General features: G+C 35.8%; 3 protein-coding genes across 3 annotated transcripts in view; 2 read left to right on the top strand and 1 right to left on the bottom strand.

Moving 5' to 3' along the window:
• Positions 1 to 6,928: 6,928 nt before the first annotated feature.
• Positions 6,929 to 20,810, top strand: LOC148802878 (OVARIAN TUMOR DOMAIN-containing deubiquitinating enzyme 5-like). Its single transcript, XM_088896680.1, has 3 exons — positions 6,929 to 7,011; positions 7,212 to 7,360; positions 19,789 to 20,810. Exons 2-3 carry the CDS (start codon positions 7,221 to 7,223, stop codon positions 19,901 to 19,903), a joined length of 255 nt encoding a protein of 84 aa, XP_088752806.1. The 5' UTR covers positions 6,929 to 7,011; positions 7,212 to 7,220; the 3' UTR covers positions 19,904 to 20,810.
• Positions 19,973 to 20,656, top strand: LOC104586803 (OVARIAN TUMOR DOMAIN-containing deubiquitinating enzyme 5-like). Its single transcript, XM_088899857.1, has one exon. It carries the CDS (start codon positions 19,973 to 19,975, stop codon positions 20,654 to 20,656), a length of 684 nt encoding a protein of 227 aa, XP_088755983.1.
• A 543-nt stretch (positions 20,811 to 21,353) lies between the features above and the next one.
• LOC104586806 (2-alkenal reductase (NADP(+)-dependent)-like) overlaps positions 21,354 to 22,689 on the bottom strand; it is a 39,803-nt gene continuing 38,467 nt past the window's right edge. The window contains exon 5 of the mRNA XM_088899822.1: positions 21,354 to 21,969. Within this exon, the coding sequence (XP_088755948.1) occupies positions 21,591 to 21,969 (379 nt within the window). The 3' untranslated portion in view covers positions 21,354 to 21,590. The remainder of the gene's footprint in view (positions 21,970 to 22,689) is intronic.

Raw genomic sequence — 22,689 nt, 5'->3', positions numbered from 1 at the left:
CTCACGGGATATTACAGAAAATTTGTACAAAATTATGGAAGGATTGCAAGGCCTCTAACAACATTGTTAAAGCACGGGGTTTGGTCCTGGACAAAGGAAGTCGAGCTAGCCTTTCAGAAGCTCAAAGAAGCTATGGTAAGCACACCAGTCCTATTCTTACGAGATTTCAGTAAACCTTCTATATTGAATATGATGCTAATGACTTGGGAATTGGAGCAGTGTTGACTCAAGAGAAATGGCCAACTACATTCTTGAGTAAGGCCTTAAGGGGTAGAAACCTGTCATTATCCACTTATGAGAAGGAACTTCTGGCAATAGTAATGGTTGTCCAGAAGTGGAGAACTTACCTATTGGGTAGGAAGTTTGTTATACAAATTGATCACCAAAGTCTAAAGCTTATTCTACAACAAAATATTACAACTCCTATTTAGCAAAGATTGTTGGCCAAGTTGTTGGGTTATGATTTTAAGATTTCCTACAAAAGGGGGAAGGAAAATACTGCAGTTGACGCACTATCAAGGCAAGAGGAAGGGAAGTATATGGCCATTTCGTTTCCTATCCTGTCATGGATTGATAGTTTGAAGACCGAAACTTCTCAAACTTACCATATCTATAAAGACAGGAGAAAATTCTAGTTCCAAGTTCTTAAGGATGGCATCATATGGCGTAAGGGTTGGATGGTACTTGGTCCTAGTTCCCTTCTTAGAAGGAAGTTTTTGAAGAACTTCACTTTTCACCTACAACTAGCCATTCTGGGTAGCACAAGACATTGCAGAGAGTTTAGGTCGTTTTCTATTGGAAGAGATACCACAAGGAGTTAAATGCTTGGGTTCGTGAATGTGATTGTGCCAGCATAATAAGTGAGAATATCCTTCTCTCTGGGGTACTACAGCCCTTACCTGTACCTGAAAAAAATATGGGCTTCCATTTCCATGAATTTTATAGAGGGGTTATCCTTATCTCACCGTATGTCTACCATCCTGGTTGTAGTTGATAGCCTATCAAAGTATGGGCATTTTTTGTCCTTGTCTCACCCCTACACCACCAAGGATATTGCCCAGATTGTCATGGACAATGTGTTAAAGCTACATGGCCTCCCGTCTAGCATAGTGAGTGATAGAGACCCTGTATTTAGTAGCCTCTTCTGGAAAGAACTCTTCAAGATTCAAGGGATTTCACTAGACATGAGCTTCTCCTATTACCCTCAGACTGACAGACAAATAGAGGTGTTAAACAAGGCCCTTGAAGCTTATCTCTGATATTTTTCCAACTCTTGTCCTCAAACCTGGTCTAGGTGGCTTCCATTAGTCGATTGGTGGTATAATACAACTTACCACTCAGCCACCAAGACAACTCCATTTCAAACTGTTTATGGAACTGCCCCACTGAACCTATTAAGCTACGTACATGGGACAACTAAGGTAGAAGCAGTTGAAGCTAAACTTTGGGATCGAGAACAAACTCTCTCTGAACTCAAGGGCCACCTAGCTATAGCCCAAGAGAGAATGAAGAGGTTTGCAGATAACCACCAGACTAATAGAGCCTTTGAAAAGGGGGATTGGGTCTACTTGAGGCGACAACCATACAGGCAGAGCAAGGTATTAGTTAGAAAGAACCAAAAGTTATCAACTAGGTTCTATGGTCCCTTTCAAGTTATAGAGAGAATCAGACCTATGGCATATCGGCTAGACTCGCCGATAGGCTGTAAGGTTCACCCAGTTTTTCATGTCTCTTGTCTCAAGAAGAAGTTGGGATCACACTACATTAGCAGCCCAATCTTGCCTCCACTGATGCAAAATGGAACTCTCTCCCCTCACCCTAAGGCCATACTTAATTGAAGAATGACCAAGAAAGGAAACCGTGCTGATACTGAAGTTTTGATTCGCTGGGAAGGTACACTAGACATCAATGCCACTTGGGAGAGATGGGAAGACCTAATTTGAAAATACCTAGGTGTTAGCCTTGAGGACAAGGTTAATCCTAAGGGGGGTGGAGTAATATGGGTCCCCAATAACCTAGACCGTCCAGTAGAACACATGGCCACTCATGGAGGAGGGTTTAATGCTTAGGCAGCCTTTTCTAGAACTTTTTTGATTCGAGAATCATTCCGTGATAACCGTATTAATTCTGTTATGTAACGGTCTCCTAGAGGCCTCTATTAATAGCCAACTCTTGATAATAAAGGCATGCCAATTTTACCTTGAACATGTTTCTGTAGAGTCCTCTTTGTTGGACAGTTTTTGTATGCCCTTAGCTTCAATCAATTCTGATGTACTTTTGATATTTAATATAAATAAATAAAGTACATGTTTGATTCATATTGTGTGGTATACTTCTGTGTAAAACCCTAAAACTGAACACTTAATGAGACTTGTGTTGGTTTTAAATGTTCACAATCGTTAGATAAATCTGGGGAGATTTATCCTACCAAGGCTGACACTAGTGTGCTGCCAACTGTTGGGGTGGCTTGTTTCAGCCGCCAGGGTGAGACCCAAGGCACAGGTAGTGTAGGTTTACTTGAACCCTTGAACCCTTGAACCCTTGAACCGGACCAGATTTCCAGTATTGCCCTGGACCTTGGAGATTGATGGACAAAACTGGAAAGTTACACCTGACCCCTACATCCAATTATGGTATTGCACTAGGTGTCGGATTGAGTTGTCTTTGATATGCCAATCAATGAGATCCTTAGCGGGGGTCAAAACCTGGGTATGTTGGGACAGTTTGAGAATTCATCTGAGTGGGCGATCATAGTGACAAGATCAGCCCTTTTGTCGGACAAAGGTAATGGTCGGGGATGCACTATCTCTGATGAAAACCAAACTGTCGGCAGTTGATTTCAATCGTTGGAATTTTGTTTTGCAAAATCTATATATATGATATATACTTACATATGGTTTCAAAATGTTTGCAAATTGTTTTAATTCCCGGGATCCATGTAAGTAGAGAGTGCAACATTGTTCCTTGCAGCCAAGGGAGAGGTCCTCTCTTGTCGGGCAATGGTTGATCATTATGGGCTGAGAGGTTAAGTGTAAGGCCATTTAGGATAATACCTGATGGGCTAATCTTGCATCTGCCCATAGTCCCTGGGTTTTTATAAGATGGCTTGGTCCAGGGACCACTTAGTGTAAGTGTTGGGCCCATAGGGTTCATGTGATGGGCTCAGGGGGTTCACTAATCTCTCTAGTGAATTCGGCTAGGCCTTGTAACAGAGGCTGGGCCAAACCCATGTGGCTGGTGTGTAGATCAATGCTTGGGTCCCACGCCATACAAAGAAGCCCGACTGAACAGTAGTTTGGAAGACTATTAAGCACTTATTACTTAATGGGCCTAAAACCCATTTCGAACTGGGCTGATTTGATCAGTCACTAACAGGGGGCGGATCTGAGACTAGGATGAGCCCAAAAGGTTATCTAATATGCAAATAAGATTAAGAAGCGTCCTAATCCAAATACAGATTTGGATAAGGGCAACTCCTGATATGATTAGGAGGTGGAGGAAACCCTAATTCTAATTACAAGAATTCGAACCCAAGGGATTTCGCAGAGAAAATACCTGCATTCTGAATATTAGATCTCAGAAACCCTAGAGGAGAAAAGCAGTTCGCCACTTTCTTTTCTAGTTCTCTTCTCCATCAGCCGCCACCAACCACCAACAGTTTGATTTCTCTGTGAGGGAAATATCAAGAAAGAGTTCTTGATACCAGTCTTTGCTGAAAGGCTGATTTTGTTCGGTGCTCATTGTTTCCAAAGGATTTTTGTGAAGGATTTAGTGTGTAGGACGCACTCTGCTGGTTCTGTTCCACAGTTGTTGTGTCATCTTCAGCAGGAGTAGATCTTGGTGTCTTCTTTGGGCGTGAATACCAACTTAGGGAGATATTGTTTCTCTGGATCAGGTATAATCACTCCCTTCTCTTTTGGTTCAGATCTGGTTCGGTTCTGGTTCAAGTAGGATCCTTGAATCTTGATTCTAAAGTCAGGAAATGCGATTCTCAGTTGGAAGAAAGGTAAGAAAGTTTTTTTTTGAAATTCGCCCACCCATTTCGCAATTGTTTTGGCATCCATACGATGGATCCTACCATCCCTTTCACTCTTTGGAAGACCTAGCCCCCTTGAGTAGTTGTAGACATAGCTCAGGGGAATTCTAGCCTCTATCTTTGGCAACGGGAGGAGGTTCGTAACACTATCCACCTGAACTATATCTTCAATATTCAGGTATGACTAAAGATGCATTACAAAGTCATCTACTTATGCTATCGAAAATCAAAGGCATTAGGAATGAGGTGTACATCACGCAGTCAAAATCTTGTGAAGGGGTAGATGAAGATGGTCCTACCAGAAAATCTCAAGAAGTTGAAGAAAATTGTTAGTAGCATTCCATTTAAAAACTGTTGGTGCTTCCAAAAAAATTCAGAATGGTTATTGAAAAAATAGAGAAAAAAGGTAGTAATCATAAAAACCTTATGCGATTCAAAGTGGGGAAAAAAAGCTCTTCCGGTTGAAATTGAAGGAGCAGCTAAAACACGATGGCTAATGTATAATGATGCAGTTGGAAGGAAGAATTAAGAGAGAAGAAACTTATCGTGTATTGAGGCAAAGAAGAGTAGAGCAGAGAGATGGTATTTGGTTGGTTAATTTCAGTAGCTGCAGAATCCGTTCTTTGAGCAAAACACAAAAACAAAGAACGACGACATTTATTTACTAATCTTGAAAATAGCAAACAAATCCACATATGAGCATTGGCTATTAAATGAGATAATGAAATGGAATCAATTGCCTCGACAATTCCCTAGCCGAATGGTCCAACCGTTTGAATCAACGATAGTTCAAAAAACATATGTCAAGGATGCGAAAAAACTAATAAGGAAAATTTTATTTTAATACCCTGAACTTTGGGGGTAGTGTCAAGTTAATACCCAAACTTTAAAACGTGTCATTATAGTACCCAAACTTTCAAAAACTACCAAGCTGGTACAAAACTGTTAACCGATGTTTATGTTAACAGACAAGTGTGATGACATTGTTCATTCCAAGCATCTATTCGAAGTTGCACTGTTTGCCACTGATGGGTTTGCTTGAAAAATCGATACCAAAGATGACTAATTTGACGATTGAAGTCACCGACGACAACCAGAAAATGTTATTATACCCTTTACATTTAGGGTTTTCGTTTGAGAAATCTTTCTCTCTCTCTCTTATGCCGCTTCTTTTATTTGGCTTGTTGAGTTCACGGATAGGGAGGTGATGAAACCATGCTGCGTTCATTGTGCTTCGATCAGATGTTCTTCGGATAATCCGGTGTGGAATCTCAAAGCTGAAGAAGCAAACTAAATCTCACTGGAAGGACGCATGAATTGATATCCTTTCACATATCTCCTCATCGGAAACCTGGATCTCAAGATTCTGGTGGCTTCCAAACTTGCACGCTCCGGCATCCACCCTGGAGGGCACTTGTTTTGCCCGTGGACACTTTCAGCCTTCATTCAATGCTATACCAACATCTCCCCTTTTCTTCTCATTCAACCCTTCCTTTACTTGCTCCTCCTATGTAATTTCTTCTCCTTATCTTCCATCATTGTCTTTCCAAGTACCCTTTTAATTGAATTAAGGAAGAATAACTTGTGGAAATATTATTTGAAACTGTTCCAGGCTGAACTTTCGTTCTTCTATTCGCTTATAGGTAAAACCAGAAATGGAGTGTGTTGGAGCGAGGGTGTTGGAACTAATCTGTTGCCGCAGATGGCTTTGAAAATTGAAATCAAACCAACAAGTGTCTTGGGATGATGAGTGATATGTTAATGGCGCAAATAGTATTGCAGTCTTGCAGAGGATGATTTTTTTGTGGACGACCTTTTTGACTTCTCTAATGGGACGGAGCAACAGAAATAATTGAATTCAGAGCACAACAGTTAGGTGAGCCATTTATAGTTGCATAAGAACCCTATAAAAGAAAAATTATACATCCTATACTTGATCACTCCACATGCATCTTGGATGACACTAAAAGAAGACCTACATTTTAAAAATCAAACACTATATAGTCAACTAAATCTGCGACTAGAAGGACGAAAGCCTCAAAGACAAATTCAAGAGGGAAAGAAGTTGGTACGATTGGCAAGCTCTTATGACCAATCGAGCCCAGACAAATATGAGAAAGAAAATTGTCCTGATTCTAAGGGGGTGTTTTTTTTTTGGATTTTGAGAGGGGGAAAGTTAAAGTCTCATTGACCAAAAATCACATGTTGTTTTTTCAGATTTATGTGGGGACCAGGGAAAGTTTATTTTCTTGCCCATCTCCTAGGTGAATAAATAAGTTTCTCACCTTGAGAGAAAATTGCCAATACTTGAAAGGGACAAAAATGCCCATTATAATAATGGATTTTTATGAATAAAATTGTCATTACCTTATTTACATGGAAAATAAAAGAACATGGATAAATGCACTTATCGGATTAAATATTTCTTAAGAAACAAATTATCTGGATAAATGCATTTACCTGATAAGTAACTTACCGAAACATGAACGGGCCTACAAGATAGAAACTAAAATCTACTAGGCAAGTAGAATGCGTAGAGAAAAATGAAAATCTAGTTGTAGGGATTGAATAGATGATGCCCACGCTAGCCCCTCTCTCTATCTCTCTCTCTCTTTCGTATGTATCCTGCTCCCTCCTCTCTAAAACCGATACAATACTTAAAAGGGTAGTTTTGACGTTTTGAAAATTTTTATTGTAACATATCACGTGATCGAGATAACGGACGGATTGCTAATTTAAGTACTGCACTGACATATTTTAAAATTCCAGTACTAATTTGACAATATCCCAAAGTTCACGGTACTAAACTGGAAATTTCTCAAACTTATAATCAATCAATCCACATCCTAAAAAGTGATAACCAATTAACCATTCAATTGGGCTGTCATCAAAATTCACGAGGGGGGTTTTCGTCAATTGGGTATCCTTCATTCCTTCTGAACTCATTCTTCTTCGACTTTGTTATTCTTTCCTCGGTAACTGACTTTTCTGGTGGTTCATTTAGTCGTAAAAATAAAACAAAACAAAACAAAATAAAAGCTCTTTCGAGTGATTGCCTATGCATTTTTCGCTTTTATTTGCATTTTTACCCACGTAGCCCTATTGATTTGTTTCTTTTTGAGAGGCTACAATAGTGTTCGGCGCCTTCATTTTCTTCGTTTTTGGTTGATTTCAGAAACCCCAAATGGACCAGAGCCAAGAATTGGAGGATAAGAATTCTGAAGAAGTTGTAGGAAATGCACCCCAGAAGAGTTCCGAAGAAAATATAGGAACTGTACCCCAGAAGAAGCTGGAAACTCGGGAGGAAATGCTATCTAGGCACCGGTAACAAGCTCTTCTTTATGCTCTGTCTGTCTCCCTGATCTGTCTCTGTTTGGGTTTTAGGAAGATAAACTTATTGGCAATGCAAATACAGGAGGCAAAATAAATACTGTTTGCCACATGGAGGTTTATTTTTATCTGGTAATTTGCTTGTATGATAAACTTGATTTTGTTAGTGAATTGGTAGTAGAAAACATTTAATTGTAATATGCATGAAATACTTATTATCCTTTTAGATTTGTATTGGTATGGTAATTATTTGCATATTGAGATGCATGACTCTTTATTATTTCAAGTACTTAATATGAGGTTCAATTTGCTTCCAGTTTATGCCCTTGTCAAAATATTTGTGCCTCAAGATTGTGGTCATTTTTTCCCTTTTTTTTTGTTTTTTTTTTTCATTTTGTTTTGCTTATATATGGCATCTTTAATATGACCATTCTATTATACTCCAGAGTAGTTGATTGTACACAAATTTGGTGAAGATTGGTATTGTAAGTGAGCATCATTGATATAGCTTCATAGGTTATTAGAAATATGGGCTGCAGTGCGGCACTTATTAAGGAATCTTCATAATTGGTAATGGGGTCTATTGGGGTCGGAGGTCCTGGCAAGGGGCTTCTGCCAATCTGTAGAGGCCTTTTTTTTGAATTTGCAATGAAACTTTCTTTTCATTTGGTTCCTTGAAGAAACTAGGTTTTTGAAATAAAATTGGCCCTATTTGTGCAATCAGAATGGAGGACCCATGGTCAAATACCTCACTTATGATGTATCTTAGGAGCAAAGCTGGAAGCTATAGTTTTTTGTCAACTATTTTCCAATTACAAGCAAGGTTGGAATTTTGTCAAAAATTTCAAAACCTTGGCATTCCATTTCAGTTTGGATTACCACCCAAGTGAAAATAGAACTGATTGTATTTAGAAATTTAGACAAAATAGGAAGCTTCAAAGAGATTTAGATCAGGGAAGTAGGAGAAATAGGCATTTAGATCTTGATATGGAAAGGAGAGAAAAATATAAATTTTCTTGTATTTTTGTTCTGACTCTTGAAATTCTGATGAAATCTTGGGAAATTGAAATTTATTAAGAGGAGTTCAAACTTCAAACCCATCTGAAAACAAAATTTTATCTAGGATGCGAAGATACAGATACTGACATGGACATGTATACAAGAAACAGGGATACAACTCCCCATTTCTAAGATCCTGGATGTGGGTACAGCTGTATAGGTATGGATATCCAATTTAATATGCTCATGTCATGTAATATCTAGTTTTGGAGCTAAGTATCAGTACTTACAAAAAAGGGCCATTACTCAATGCTTTTCCTAGTTATCCTGGGTTTTGGGAGGGGTGTGCTGGATGTGGACCTAACCTCCGTCATTTTTGGCACAAAGTGGCCACTCTCAGATTCAAACAATGTAATATCTAGTTTTGGAGCTAAGTATCAGTACTTACAAAAAAGGGCCATTACTCAATGCTTTTCCTAGTTATCCTGGGTTTTGGGAGGGGTGTGCTGGATGTGGACCTAACCTCCGTCATTTTTGGCACAAAGTGGCCACTCTCAGATTCAAACATGCCTTTATCAGTACTTATATCTTGCAAAATTTATTGAAAATTTAACATATAAAGACTTTTTATAGCAGTGTTTTAAATGTGCAAAGGGCTTGTTGCACTCAAGGCACAAGGCGAGGTGCGTTCCTTTTTGAAGCAAGGTGCAAAATTTTAAAAAATTCAAAACAGTAAAAACTGCAAAAAATTCTATACATTAAGAAAATGTTAAAATATTTAATTAAAAATCATACTTTAATTTTAAACTAAATGTTTTAAAAAGCCTATTAGCTCAAATTAACATATATAAACATAACATATAAAACATATTCTAAGTGAAAATGCAAGAATAAAATAAAAATAGAATATAAAACACATTCAAGCATGTCAAACTTTCAATTATTCCAATTTCTTTTCCAATTGCATTATTTCAAATAGCTAATGTGATGTTAAACATCATTTATTCCAAATTCATCAAATGTTGTTCATTATTCATCCTAATTAAAGACATTTTTAAAATATAATTGAAATTATAAAATCATTTTCTGTGGGGATTAAGAATTTATGACCCTAACATGGATTTGTTTGCATTTGTCTCAAGGGGCTTGGTCCGGGATCCAGGGGTGGAGCCCCTGGCCAAGCCGTTGTACTTCAAAAAGAACAAAAATGTGCAAAATTTTGAAAAGGCACATACCTGAATTGAGACACAAGGTGTATCTGGTTCACGCCTAGGCACACTAGGTTTGTGCCTTTTCAAAGGGGCTGTGCCAAGGCCTAGGCAAAGTGCATTACCTTAAAATGTGCCTATGTGCCCCTTTTAAACCACTGTTTTATAGTATAATTTTTTTTTTTTTAACATACTACGTATAAAAATGTTATGCTATAATCTGTAATTCTGAAGGGAGTTGGAATTTGTCATGTGTCCAAGTGTCTGACTTAGCAAGATGAGAAAATATTGACTAAAAAAATATTGCTTTTGTTGCTAAGTAAGATTTTATGAATGGGTTTCATCTTGTACATTAGCTGTCCATTTATGTCAAATATGAAAGGAGATAAAAAGGAAATGCTACAGATTGAGTTTGTCTTGTATACATTAGTTGTCCATGTGGGTACCCATTGTCACATTGAGTTTGTATCGTGTCCAGCCTTTATGTGAATAACGCTTTTATTGTCTGCAATGGATCTAAAATTTCCATTTGAGGAATGAATATCCGTAAAGCAGAATGTCTGAGAGCATGGTTAGCCCAGTGCATGAGGCTCCCACCAATGTGACAATGGGTACCCACACATGGTTAGCCCAGTGCATGAGGCTCCCACCAATGTGGGGTCTGAGGGACAGATATATGCAGCCTAACCCCCCTGCACATATAGAGAGGCTGTTTCCAAAGAATGTGAGAGCATCTGGTTGACAATTATTACTTGTCTGAGAGTCCTACTTAGGTTATGGCAGAAACAAAATGATTTTTCTTTAACCCTGTTACTGAAATAATTAATAACAAAATTTTGGCTAGGAACTCTAAACTCCTATGTTCAAGAGACATTGATTCTTCTCAAGCATGTTATTGATAGCTAGCTCATTTACTCTCTCGCCAATGACTTCTCTAGTCTGTTCTGGTCAAGATAAAAGAATGTAGTGTCCTTTTTAATGGGAAGAGCCTGATGTTGGTTTAAAACTAAATGGTTAACATTGTAAATAGACCTGTTCATGGACCTTGCTTGGGCTTAGCTTTTTCCAAAGTTTAAATGGGTCCAGCCTGAAGCCTGGCCCGTGAACAGGTTTGATTGTAAAATATTAGTCACTATACAGTGAAGGATGGGAATCAAGAAACTCTGGCATGTAGAAATGGCTTCAGGTATAAAATTTGTTGAAATCTTTGACTGGGTAATGGTCTCTATGCATCTTACTTTGAAAGGTAAATATATTAGGTATTGCTGCTTGTACCATGAGAGCAAGCTGCAGGTAAAAAGGGCACTACCCAATGTTTGTCCCAGCTTGATCTTTTGGCACTTTTTTTACACAGTGGCCACTCTTAGACTTGAATTGGCTTTCTCATGCTTGTCAGTCTGAGATTTTACCATTACACCAAGCAATGGTCCCCAAGAGCAAGCTGCAGTTCTGGTCTAGAAATTGGGGAGCTTGATAAAGGAATATTTATTCTTGGAAAAATGCTTGGTGGGTCTTTGATATTGGAGATGTCAAATTTTGGTATGATGAATGGCATTACCAGTTTCTATTGATTAATTTGGTCAATAATATGTTTATTTTTTACCATGTTTGAAGCTTTAGAATGTTCTAGACAGTCATGACACTCATAACTGGATCAGTTGGGAGGCTGCCTTCCTCCTGTTGTGCTTGATATTCAACATCTTAGGGCTTATTTCATGTCCAAATATTGTTAAAGGGGATAAGTGTCTCCTCCTTGTCCTTTTTGCTGTTGGTCAATGGTGTTTCAAATTTCAACTGAATTCTTTCTAGTTGGTAGAGGGCTAAGGCAAGGAGATCCAATATCTCCAGTGATATTGACAAGAGTGGAAGTTGTTTGGCTGATTGGAGGTTTCAGTTTGGGAAGACAAGAATATAGTATTATACACCTGCAATATGCTGATGATACCTTGATTTTTTCTTAAGTCAGAGGTGGACCAAGTACTTCATGCAAAGAGCAGTTTTTAAAACTTTTGATCTGCTTTCAGGGTTGAAAGTTATATCTCTCTAAGAATATGATGATTGGAGTTGGAGAGATTTCTCAGGATCTTCTCAAGGAGTGTGCAGCTGCATTAGAATGTAGGATCGCTGAGTTTCATTTTACATATCTAGGGATGCTTATTGGAGCTTGATCATCATCACCATCTATGTGGCAATCTGTGATTGATAGAATTGATAGTGGATTGGCTGATTTACTAAGTTTCTCTCTTTAGGGGGCTATATTACGTTAATTAAAAGTGTCCTGTCCACTTTCCTATTTACTATATGTCCTTGTTGAAAATACCAAGTTCTATTGCTGATTGCATAGAAAAACTGCAGACTTGCAGAGGAATTTTCTTTGGAATGATAGGGTGGAAAGAAAAAATATTTAATGGAGTGAAGTTGGGTTTGCAGACCAAAAAAATTTGGTGGTGATGCATGCTTTGTACACAATCTTTTTGCACATGGGCTTTTTGATTACACAAATGAATATACTTTACCTTTTTCAGAAAAAAAGTAAGTTGTTGCTGAATTATTCGACAAGAAGGTATTGGAACAACAAGAAGACTTGGATAATGATGGAGATGTTGATATTGATCAAATCCAGTAATGAGAGTTCTCTCCATTTACTGATTTCCTGCCCTTTTGTTGCAGATATTTGGCTTTGGTTTTTTTCTTTGTTTGTGTGCAGGCGGACTTTACCAGCGGAGGTTAATATGTTATTTGATCCCTCCCTTTTTACTTGGCCAAAGAAAAGAGGGAGGATAATGTGGAGATGTGTCAAAGCAACCTTGATTTGGACCATCTGGGAGGAGAAGAATGCAAGAATATTCTTAGAAAATGAGAGAATCAAGGAAGAAATCAGGATTTGTGTGATGGTTAGGGTGATCCATTGGATCAAAACTCTGGAGTTGTTTTCCCAGCTTTCCTTTGATGATATTTGGAGTAATTGGGAAGCAGTTGCTAAAAGTTCCAAGAGAAAGGACAGAATGGAGGTTGTTTGGGCTCCACCAACTGAATGTTTTGTTAAACTGAACTTTGATGGGAGCAGCCGAGGTAATCCGGGCCCTTATGGAATAGGAGGGGTTTTGAGAGATGGGGAAGGTAAATTTATAGCACTTTTTTTCTGTTCCTGCGGGTATGGGTGACTCCCTCAAAGAGGAACTGCTAGCTGCAACTGCAATCCTAGGGGTGAAGATAGCTAGTGAGCTAAACTCATAGTTTTCAAGGCACCAAGGTGAGGCTAGGCAATAGGGGGGTGCCTTGTCACCTAGGCGATGTTTTTTTTTATGTAAAAAACATAGATCCTAGGGTAGTTCCCTAGGTACCATAACCATATTTCCTTGATAATTATTCATAATTTTCATAAGAAAAGTATAGAAAATCAACTTATTCATGAGAAGAAAAAGAAGGAAAAAATTAAAAAAATAAAGGGGCTGAACCCTTAGTTTTATTATAGGAAAGAAGAAAAGAAAAAGTATTGGTAAAGAACAAAATCTGAGTTCTTCCTTATTGATTCAGGTTTTGAAGTCTTTGAGGGTTCAATACAGCATTTAGCAATGTTTGTGTTGATTAAACCCTAACAAATAAGAAAAATAATAAAAAGAAATTAGTATATAAACACACAAAATGATTATTTTAGTTTAATCAAGTCTATTTTATAATTATAATCTCAAAAAATAAATAACAAAAAAGTATTTTATAATACAAAGTAAAAAACTTCTTGGCGATTAGGCGAGGCAAGCCTCAAGTGGCACCTTGTCGCCTATCCGTCTCCTTGACAAATATGATGATTGAAGGGGATTCAAAAGTGATGATAGATAAGAATGGCTAAAAAACCCAAAGTCTATAATTTGGTGCTACTGGATTGAAATGAAAACAATTTACATGGTTAACCAGGAATATGAACTTGAGGATACAATGGGTGAGGAGATCCACAAATAGGATGGCAGATGCTTTGGCTAAGCAAGGGGTGGAGAGGTCTATTTTGTTCAGGGCACATTTGTAATGTGATTCCTTTTATGTATGAGAGGTAGCAGCTCATTCAATCATTTATCCAAAAAAAAAAAGATATTGATCAAATCTGAAGTTGATCATGATCAGATTGAACTATGAGATTCCTTTGGTGTTTATTGTTCTTTTTGATATTGTTCTTGGCCAGTTTTCATTCAGAATTTGTTTAGTTTCCTTTGTCTTTGATCTCCCCCTTATTAGACCTGTTAATTTAATCTCCCTATTCTAAATCTTTCTCCTCTTGGGGTTCCTGTTATGGGGATTACCATATAGCAAGTTTTTAATAAAATTTACCTTACCTTTTTCAAAAAAAAAAAATTATTGTAGAAGACGTTTGGAGAATCATTTAGAATAGTAATCATTTTCTAAAATAGTAATCATGTTGCATCCTTAAATTGCCTATTTTTAGAAGATGTTTGGAGAATCATTTAGAATTTTTTGATGCCTAGGATGATGTCCTAGAGATTTTGCCCAAAATTCAAAAGAAAATCAGAAATATACTTACGTATTCATTATGGTCATTGAAAATTGTTCTCTGGATGGTGACTTGGCTTTGTTAGTCATTTGCATATTTTTACAAAGACAGGAAGTGATAGAGAGACTTTTTGTGAAGTTAGGGAGCAAGCGTCCACCTCTTCGCCCTCTTTATACTAGTGTCAACTCAAATTGGGACCGAAATTATTTTATAATTGGTGGAGAAATTATTCATTACTGAATTGCCTGGTTTTAGATGATTTTTTTGGAGAACTAATTGAAAGGCATTCTCAGAGGAAGTTTTTTGTTCAATATTTGGTGGAATCTTCTGTGGCACATAGGTATTTTGTAGTATGCTCGAATCATTTTAGAGCTTAGATGGGTGGATTCTTGAAGTTCCAAGACCTATAGTGTTTACAAGGCCAGTCTTGTTTTGCATGCTATGGGGAAGAACTCAGATGTCCAATTGAAGGTGGAGGAACATCAGATCTAACAATTACAAGAACTGGGGATTGGTTCTTTGGTCATGATTTATTTCAGTTGAAGATACTTGGTGATGTATGTTGCTGATATGTTCAAGTGTTTCCAGCACTAAGGTTCTTTCTGCTTTTCACCGTTCAGTGAAAGTTCTGAGAGGCCAAGAATTTCTAGCTTTAGGGAGAGTATTGAAAGTATTATCTTTTTTTTTTTTTTTTTAAGTTTCTTAGGGCCTGTTTGGTTCAGGGGAATAGGGGTCTGGAACCGGAATTGGAATTCCAACTTTTTGGTTGGGTGGAATCAGAATCCCATTCCCATTCTTGCTGGAATGGCATTCCCCCATTTGAGGGAATGGCCATTCCCTGCCCCTCCCTTGGGAATGAAATCCCATTCCAACTTATTCCAATTTTGATTCCGATTTCTGTCTGAACCAAACAGACTATGAGAATAAACCATTCCAATTCCAATTCCAAGGGATTTTGATTCCCAATTTCCGATTCCGACTGCAAACCAAACAGACCCTTATTTTTCTTTATAAGTTTTCTTATGGTTCTTTTTTAGTTTATGACATTGTTATTGGGCCATGGGCCTGTTTTAATTTTTATAGCTCTTTTTTTCTGCAACCTTACTAGGAACACTTATGTAATTTTTCACATATTTCCAGCAACTATAGAATGACCACCTGTACAAAGTATGGGACCATTGTAAACTTAGGTTTTTCTTTGCTTGTTTTTTTTTTTTTTGTTATATAGATTTGTTATTTAATTTAAGAGAATAAATCAGGTTTTATTTCTAAGCAATAACCCACTTTATGTATCCTCAATAGCAAAAATAAACCACTTTTTGGATCCTACATCATTTAAAACAAGCCTTTCTTTTTCTTTTTTTTTTGAAAGTGGGTAGACGTATGATTGAAAAAGAATGCTTCCATTTGAGAGTGGAAATAATAAATATCTATCTATCTATCTATCTATATATACATATACACACACACATATATATAATAAAATTGGACTATCCATGTCAGCATGTCTCTCCTTTGAGAGAAGCTATTTATCTATTTTCTCTATTTTTTGCATTTTTTCTATTTTCTTTTGTTTTAAAAATATAAAAAGTAATCATTACCTATTTTGATTAGATTAATAAAGCTGCACACTATTAGAGAGAGAGAAAGAGAGACCTTTGGGTTTTCCAATGTCTCCTATTTTAATGCATGTCATCATTACGTTTAAAGTAAAATATTAATAAGTCAAATAATATAAATAGGTTGAGGTTAAACAATCAAACATAAAACAACAAAAATAAAAATATTAATTTAAAAATCCACTAAACATCCACTTAAAACTAATAAATATTAACAAAACTTAGTAAAAATTAAAAACACTAATAAAAATCAAACTTAATAAACATTAATAAAATTAAAAACATTTCAATTCCACTTAAAAATAAAACTTAATAAACACTAATAAAAATAATAAATTTAAATACAAAAATATTAATTGATAGTTTTAATAATATTATGATTTAAATATGGGTTTGATATATTGCAAATAGAACCCATGTTCTAATGTTGTATTTTGTTTTGTTTATTCTTTTTTATTTTATTAGATAACTTTGTATTAATATATTTTTAATTAATTAATTAATAATTTTTATAAGTTGAGACCTTTATTGTGCATAGTGCCCATACTAAAGAAGAGACTTGTATAAAACAGAAGACCCATTAAAAATGATATAAAAATAAAAAATTAATGAAAATTTAAAATGTAGAACCTGTTTTATCACTTATACAAAGAAGACAAGCTAAACGGGTCTGTATAGAAACCCGTAACGTGTGATACATGACATACAACAATAATAATAATAATAATAATTTATATATAATTTAAAACCTAATAACTATAATTAATAAAAATTACTAAATACAAATATAAAAATTTAGCAAGTTTTTATCTAGCAACTATTAAAAGTTAAGAAATTAATAAAAATTAGTATTAATTTGTACTTAGGGATGACCATTTATAAGAATTAGTATAATTAATAATAAAAATTAATAAAATAACCATTTATTAGAAAATATTAATAGGATAATTAATATTAATTTGTACCCAAAAGTTCGTAAATCACCCCCTTAAGGACTAAAGAACACATGATACAAAATCCCCAAAACCCTAATATTAATAAAGTAATAAAATATAATTAAATTAATAATAAGATAATAATAAAATAATAGCACTATAATAAAATATTACTAAATAATAATAGCAAACAAATATACTAATTATTAAATATAATAATAATGTATAAATAAAATATTAATACAATATATTTTAGGGTAGGAAAAATAATTTGTTATAATAATATTACTACTAACTAAGTGATAAATAAATAATAAAATAAAATTATTAATATTAATAATTAAAAATAAAATATTAATATAAAGTCATTATAAATACTAAGACATTAATTAATAAAAAAGTACTAATAAAATAATAAAATGAGTAAAATTGTTAGTTGATTCCAATTCCAACTCCAAATGAACCAAACAATAGCAATTAGAATCCAATAATTATGTATACATACATATTATGTGTAACTATATAAAGTTTATAATTGATAAATATAATATTTTATGTTTATATACATTTATTATACATATGTGCTTTAAAAAGAATTGATTTTTTAAAATATTTTTATTTTTTGTCATTTCAAAATTTAAACACAATAAGGTGGTTGCAAATTAAATGCGAAGATCCAAAACCCAACATAATAATCAGATGCAAAATGTGGATCTAGATTTCATAATCGAATGCGGATGTAGATGCAGTTGGTTCAAATCTGAATCCAAACCATTTATAGTCCTACTGTCTACATTGTGTGGGGTTGGTGTAGATCTGAGCTAGACCTAGCTCAGAAGAAAATAGTTGCTTGAGCTCGAAAATTTGTTGGTTAAGCTAGGTTTAGGCTAAGTTATAAATGATCATCCCTAAGTAGGAGTCTTAAGACATTTATAATTAGGTCTTTATTAGTTTTAATAATTTAATTAAATTTTATAATTTTTAAATAGAATGCAAGTGGTTTATTTTATTATTTTTAATATATTTAATATTTTTATTATTATTTTATGAATTTCTTAATTTTTAATAGTTGCTAGATAAAAATTTTCTAAAATTTAATTTTACTTATAAGGTTTCGAATTACAGTTCCACAATCCGATGGGGTTGAGGATGGATATTGCCTTGGCAGGGATGGGATTGATAATGATACCCAACCGAGGATGGGGATGAGGATTTATTTCACAGTCTTAAACCTTGAGCTTGGACTTAGATTAATTTAATTATGACTAAAGAAGTTAATTTATAGATTAATTTAATTATAACATTTAATGATTAATAAACTAAAATAAATAAAATAAAACACTAAGGGATAACATGAAAAAAATAATTATGTATTGAGTAATTAGCAATAATTTATTATTTTTATTCAAAATTATTAGTGTATTTAATCTAAATTATTAAATTGTTTTTGTAACAAATTACTAAAATTATAAATATAATTATTAGTTTCCATTGTTTCACTTTTCCTTGAAAAATCTCGTGCACCACACAGGTCCCCGTTAGTATATATGTACGGGAGGAACCCGGATCTACTCCTCATAGTCTAGCACCTCACTACATCCTCTCCATTTCTCCCTTTCGAAACTTCTGTTTTCTTCTCCGGCTCAAAGCCCTTTGCCTCTCCTCTTTTCTCTTTGGCAATGACAGCATGAAACTTAGTGCCTTCCACCAGTTGCAGTGCTCCCCCGGCGGTTGGCGAGTCCACTTGCGATAATAGACACTGGCGACAATACGAGGGCTCCCTCCACTAGAGTTTTTTCCGTTTTTTACATGTAGTCTACTATCACTGGTGACCATTACCAGGTTCAGCTATTTTTCCCGTTTCATTTTCCTTTACTTCTTATTGGCTTGTGATTTTTACTTGGTTCATGAGATCCCTGTTTTTATCTACCTAGCGTGAATTGCCGATGTCCGTTTGTCAGTTTTTTTTTCTCACTGATGAGATCCCTGGCCGTCGGGGAGAGGACTGCAACCAATGGAATGAGGGGGAGCTAGGGGATCGTTGCTAGAGAGAAAAGAAGAGCAGAGGGAGCTAGGGTTTTAATCCTCATATTGTCGCTGGTGTCCATTATCGCCGGTGATATTGCTTGTTGCCAGGGGAGAATTGCAACCGGTGGAGGGAACTAGGGTTTCATACTTTTGCTGCTGGAGAGAAAAGAGGAGAGGCAAGGGGCTTTGAGCGGGAATAGAGAAAGAAAATTAGAAGTTTTGAATGGGGGGAGGGGGCCTAACGGAATGCGGACCTAATGGATGTCAGGCTCCTCCGGTAGTGTAACATGGCTCACATGTTTCTAGGGATGCATGGCGTCCTCAGGTTTTGTGAGGATGCTGTGAGGCGCCCAACTGTTAGGAGCACATCTGGACAAGGAGTGATTCTCTCGTCACTCCTTGTCTCTTCTTTCATTCTCTTTTTCTTCAATCTTTTCTATTCTCTTATTTAACACCAGATTTTTTTCTTTGATTAGTTGTTGCTGAATTATTTGAAGAGTTCCGCTAGGAAAGATAGAAAAAGGAATTGTCTCTCCTGGGGAACCTCATGTTAGGTAGTGTAAGGAATGTAAGAATGGTTTATTCATTGTAAGGTCTTTAATAAGTAATCTGGCTGATAGAACTGAGGTAAAAGGTTTTTGAGGTAACTCTACCCCACCTATGGTTAAGGCTTTTGGTTGGGTGGTAGTAATGAACAACATTCTGACTATTGATCAACTGAAGAGGAGGGATTTTCAGTTACCTAGCATCTGTTATTTATGTTTCAGTAATGAGGACTCAAATCCAATTTTTGGTAGCAACAATATAATCAATAAGATCCATTAAGTAATTTTGCTGTACTATTAGCGCATTCACCTTCAAGGGCATGTAGGAAGAGGAAGGTCATTTATGCCGATTCCATTATGACCTTGTGCTAGTAAATGGTTTGTAGCTTTAACTGAAAAACCATGGCTTGCAAAAAGAGTTTTCTGTTTTTTTTTTTTTTTTTTTACCTTTTTCAAGGAAAATTACAATGGCTATTCTCTAACTACCAATATGTGATTCAGCTTCTCCATGAAATTCTTTTATCAAATTACTTTTTTAAGGAAATATTCTTAATTACTAAACTTCAAGGTATGATTGTTTGTAGGAAAGAGATCACCCAGTTACAAAACAAGGAAGTTGCTTTAAAAAAGGCAGCTGCTAAAGGAAGCAAGGCTGAACAGAAGGCCAAGAAGAAACAGGTGGAGGATGAGATATCTTGACTTTCTTCGAAACTCAAAGAAAAGCATGCAGAGGAACTTGCTTCATTAGGCTATACCAATAGCAATGGCATGGAGAACAATAATCTTGATACTTTGGTGAAGGCAATAGCTGGAGTATCTGTGACTAGTCAACGTGACAATTCAAAACCCAGTAGGAGTGTAAAGAGGCGTGAGAAAAAAGCTCAGCAAGAAGCAACAAGAGAGCAACGAATACGGGAAGAACAGAGTAACATTGTTAGCGATCGTATAATTGAAAACGAGAAATTGGAGAGAAAGATTGAGCCCCTCGGATTGAAGGTTAATGAAATAAAGCCAGATGGACACTGTCTCTATCGGGCTGTTGAGGATCAACTGGCCTATTTTTCAGGAGGTTGTTCACCTTACAATTATCAACAACTTCGGCAAATGGTGGCTGCTTATATGAGGGAACATGCATCAGATTTCCTTCCCTTTTTTCTGTCAGATAATAAGATGGAAGAAGATTATGATAATTCACTTTCAGAAAGATTTGAAAAATATTGTAGAGAAGTGGAATCAACAGCAGCATGGGGAGGACAATTAGAACTGGGTGCTTTGACCCATTGCTTGAGAAAACATATCTTGATCTTTTCAGGATCCTTCCCAGATGTTGAGATGGGACAAGAATACAAGTCTAACACTGAGATTGGCTCCTCTAATCCAAGTATCATGTTGTCATATCATAGGCATGCATTTGGACTAGGCGAGCATTACAATTCTGTTATTCCAATGTGAACAATGTTGTAGCATATTGTATCTTGTCTGAGAGCGCTTTTTTACGAGTCATATTAACCATTCCTTTTACTTTTTTGTATGACTTTATATTTATATTTGGTTTTGTTTTAAACTTAAAACCTTATTTATTGTTACAGTTTTGCATTTAGGGTAATTTGGTTTTCATACTGTAATTTATGGTATTTCTAGTGCTTTTCACATATAATTGAAACTGGCGAAAACTCGACCAAGTGTATAATCTTAGCTTCATGCAAATGTTGTATGCAGTCATCTTCATGATCTTCATTGAGATTGAAATCTTCATCACTGCTCATATTCATTAAGGGAATTATTCACTCTTGTCACTGAGGCTCAGTTAGGAGTACAAATACAAATTTGTAGAGTGCAAAACCTTGTATTATTTTGTATGTATTTGTATTCTTTCCAAACTGAGCCAGTGAGCCTAAGATTCTCAACCAAGAGTGCAAACAGATTGCATCGAATCTAGACAGGTCTATCCAAATTTGATCCAATATCCAGCTGTTAAAAACATAGATTTGACAACTGGAATGATGCTCATATCAACTAACCATCAAATATTAATAAAAATATTTTGTTTTTCATCCATAAGATAGCTTTGCTTCGGATTCAAGTATAACCATAAATGGATTAAAGGGGATCCATAGCCAACTTAAATCATGTAGGCTAGAGATGCATCTCTGGCAACTGGAATGATGCTCATATCATTTTAATTAGTCACAAAATTCACACAAAACACTGAAGATTCATTAGTTTCCGTTTGTTTCCCTTCTAAAAGGAGCTGAAAATAGTCTTCACTTACTATAAAATTAAGATGGAGTATTAACATATTATAGATTGAAATTTTTACGCTTCCTGTAGTGAAAGATAATCAAATCAACCAACCATGAAGATTGAAGACTCATCAAGTGACTGATTATTCACGAGCAACTACAACAACTTGTTTTCCAACATTGCGCCCAGTAAACAGTCCTATCAGAGCTGCAGGCCCGTTCTCAAGACCTTCAACTGTATCTTCTACATAGACAATTTTCCCTTCTCTGATATATGGGAGAATAAACTCCAGAAACTTTGGATAGAGGTGATAATATTCGAAGACAAGGAATCCTTCCAGGCGGATCCGTTTGGTGATAAGACAAAACAAATTGTGAACACCCTCAGGCTTTTCTAGGTTATATTGGGAGATCATCCCACATGCAGCAATGCGGCCATGGAATCTCATGTTGAGGAGAACTGCATCAAGCATCTTACCTCCTACGTTCTCAAAGTATATGCCAATGCCTTGAGGAAAATACCTGAGAACGATCAAACAGCAACCAACACTATCATGGATCAAACATCAAAGTAAAACAGGGATAAAGGAACTGTGATGCTAGACAACATTGGCATTTCAAGAATCAAGACAAGACAATACAATGTACTCAGTCTACCGACCAATTTCACAACAGCAGCAAACATTCAAGAGTGTAAAGGTTCTCAATGTGCTGGGCATGGAGATATTAGCAAAAAGTGGTGGTGGTTATTGCATGTGCATTACCTAATAACTAGTTTTACTTGGGGAACAAAGGGAATGTTTCATACCATTAACCATCATTGTTTAGAGATGATTGCATATTCTATACTTCCAGAAAAACGCAAGCCTACAACATACCTGGGTGGTTGAACTAGATTAAGGTATCAAAGGTATTATCAACATTAATAAGAAGTTTATTTTGAACACATCTCTATAGCTAAAAAGATGGGGCAAATACACCCTGTAGTTCGAGGGATGTGATACTTAGCCCACTGTACTATTTTTTGCTGTACAGTCCCCCTACTTTTATATAATGTCAAACCCCAATGGTGTAAATGATAAATGAGAAATTACTAATTGCCCGTATATCATTTTTATTCTTTCAAAGTAAAAAATCAAAATTACATAATGCCTGATTTTTGTTAAAAGCAGAGATCATATTTTCTACCACTTGAAAACTCTGGCACAACATTTAGATGGTTCTAGATCCATTAACTCATAA

The sequence above is a fragment of the Nelumbo nucifera genome, chromosome 1 (assembly GCF_055504915.1).
Source record: "Nelumbo nucifera cultivar China Antique chromosome 1, China Antique-T2T, whole genome shotgun sequence".
In the NCBI taxonomy this organism is placed as follows: Eukaryota; Viridiplantae; Streptophyta; class Magnoliopsida; order Proteales; family Nelumbonaceae; genus Nelumbo; species Nelumbo nucifera.
The sequence above is the reverse complement of the archived record's forward strand: the minus strand, read 5'-3'. Positions and strand labels throughout refer to the sequence as shown.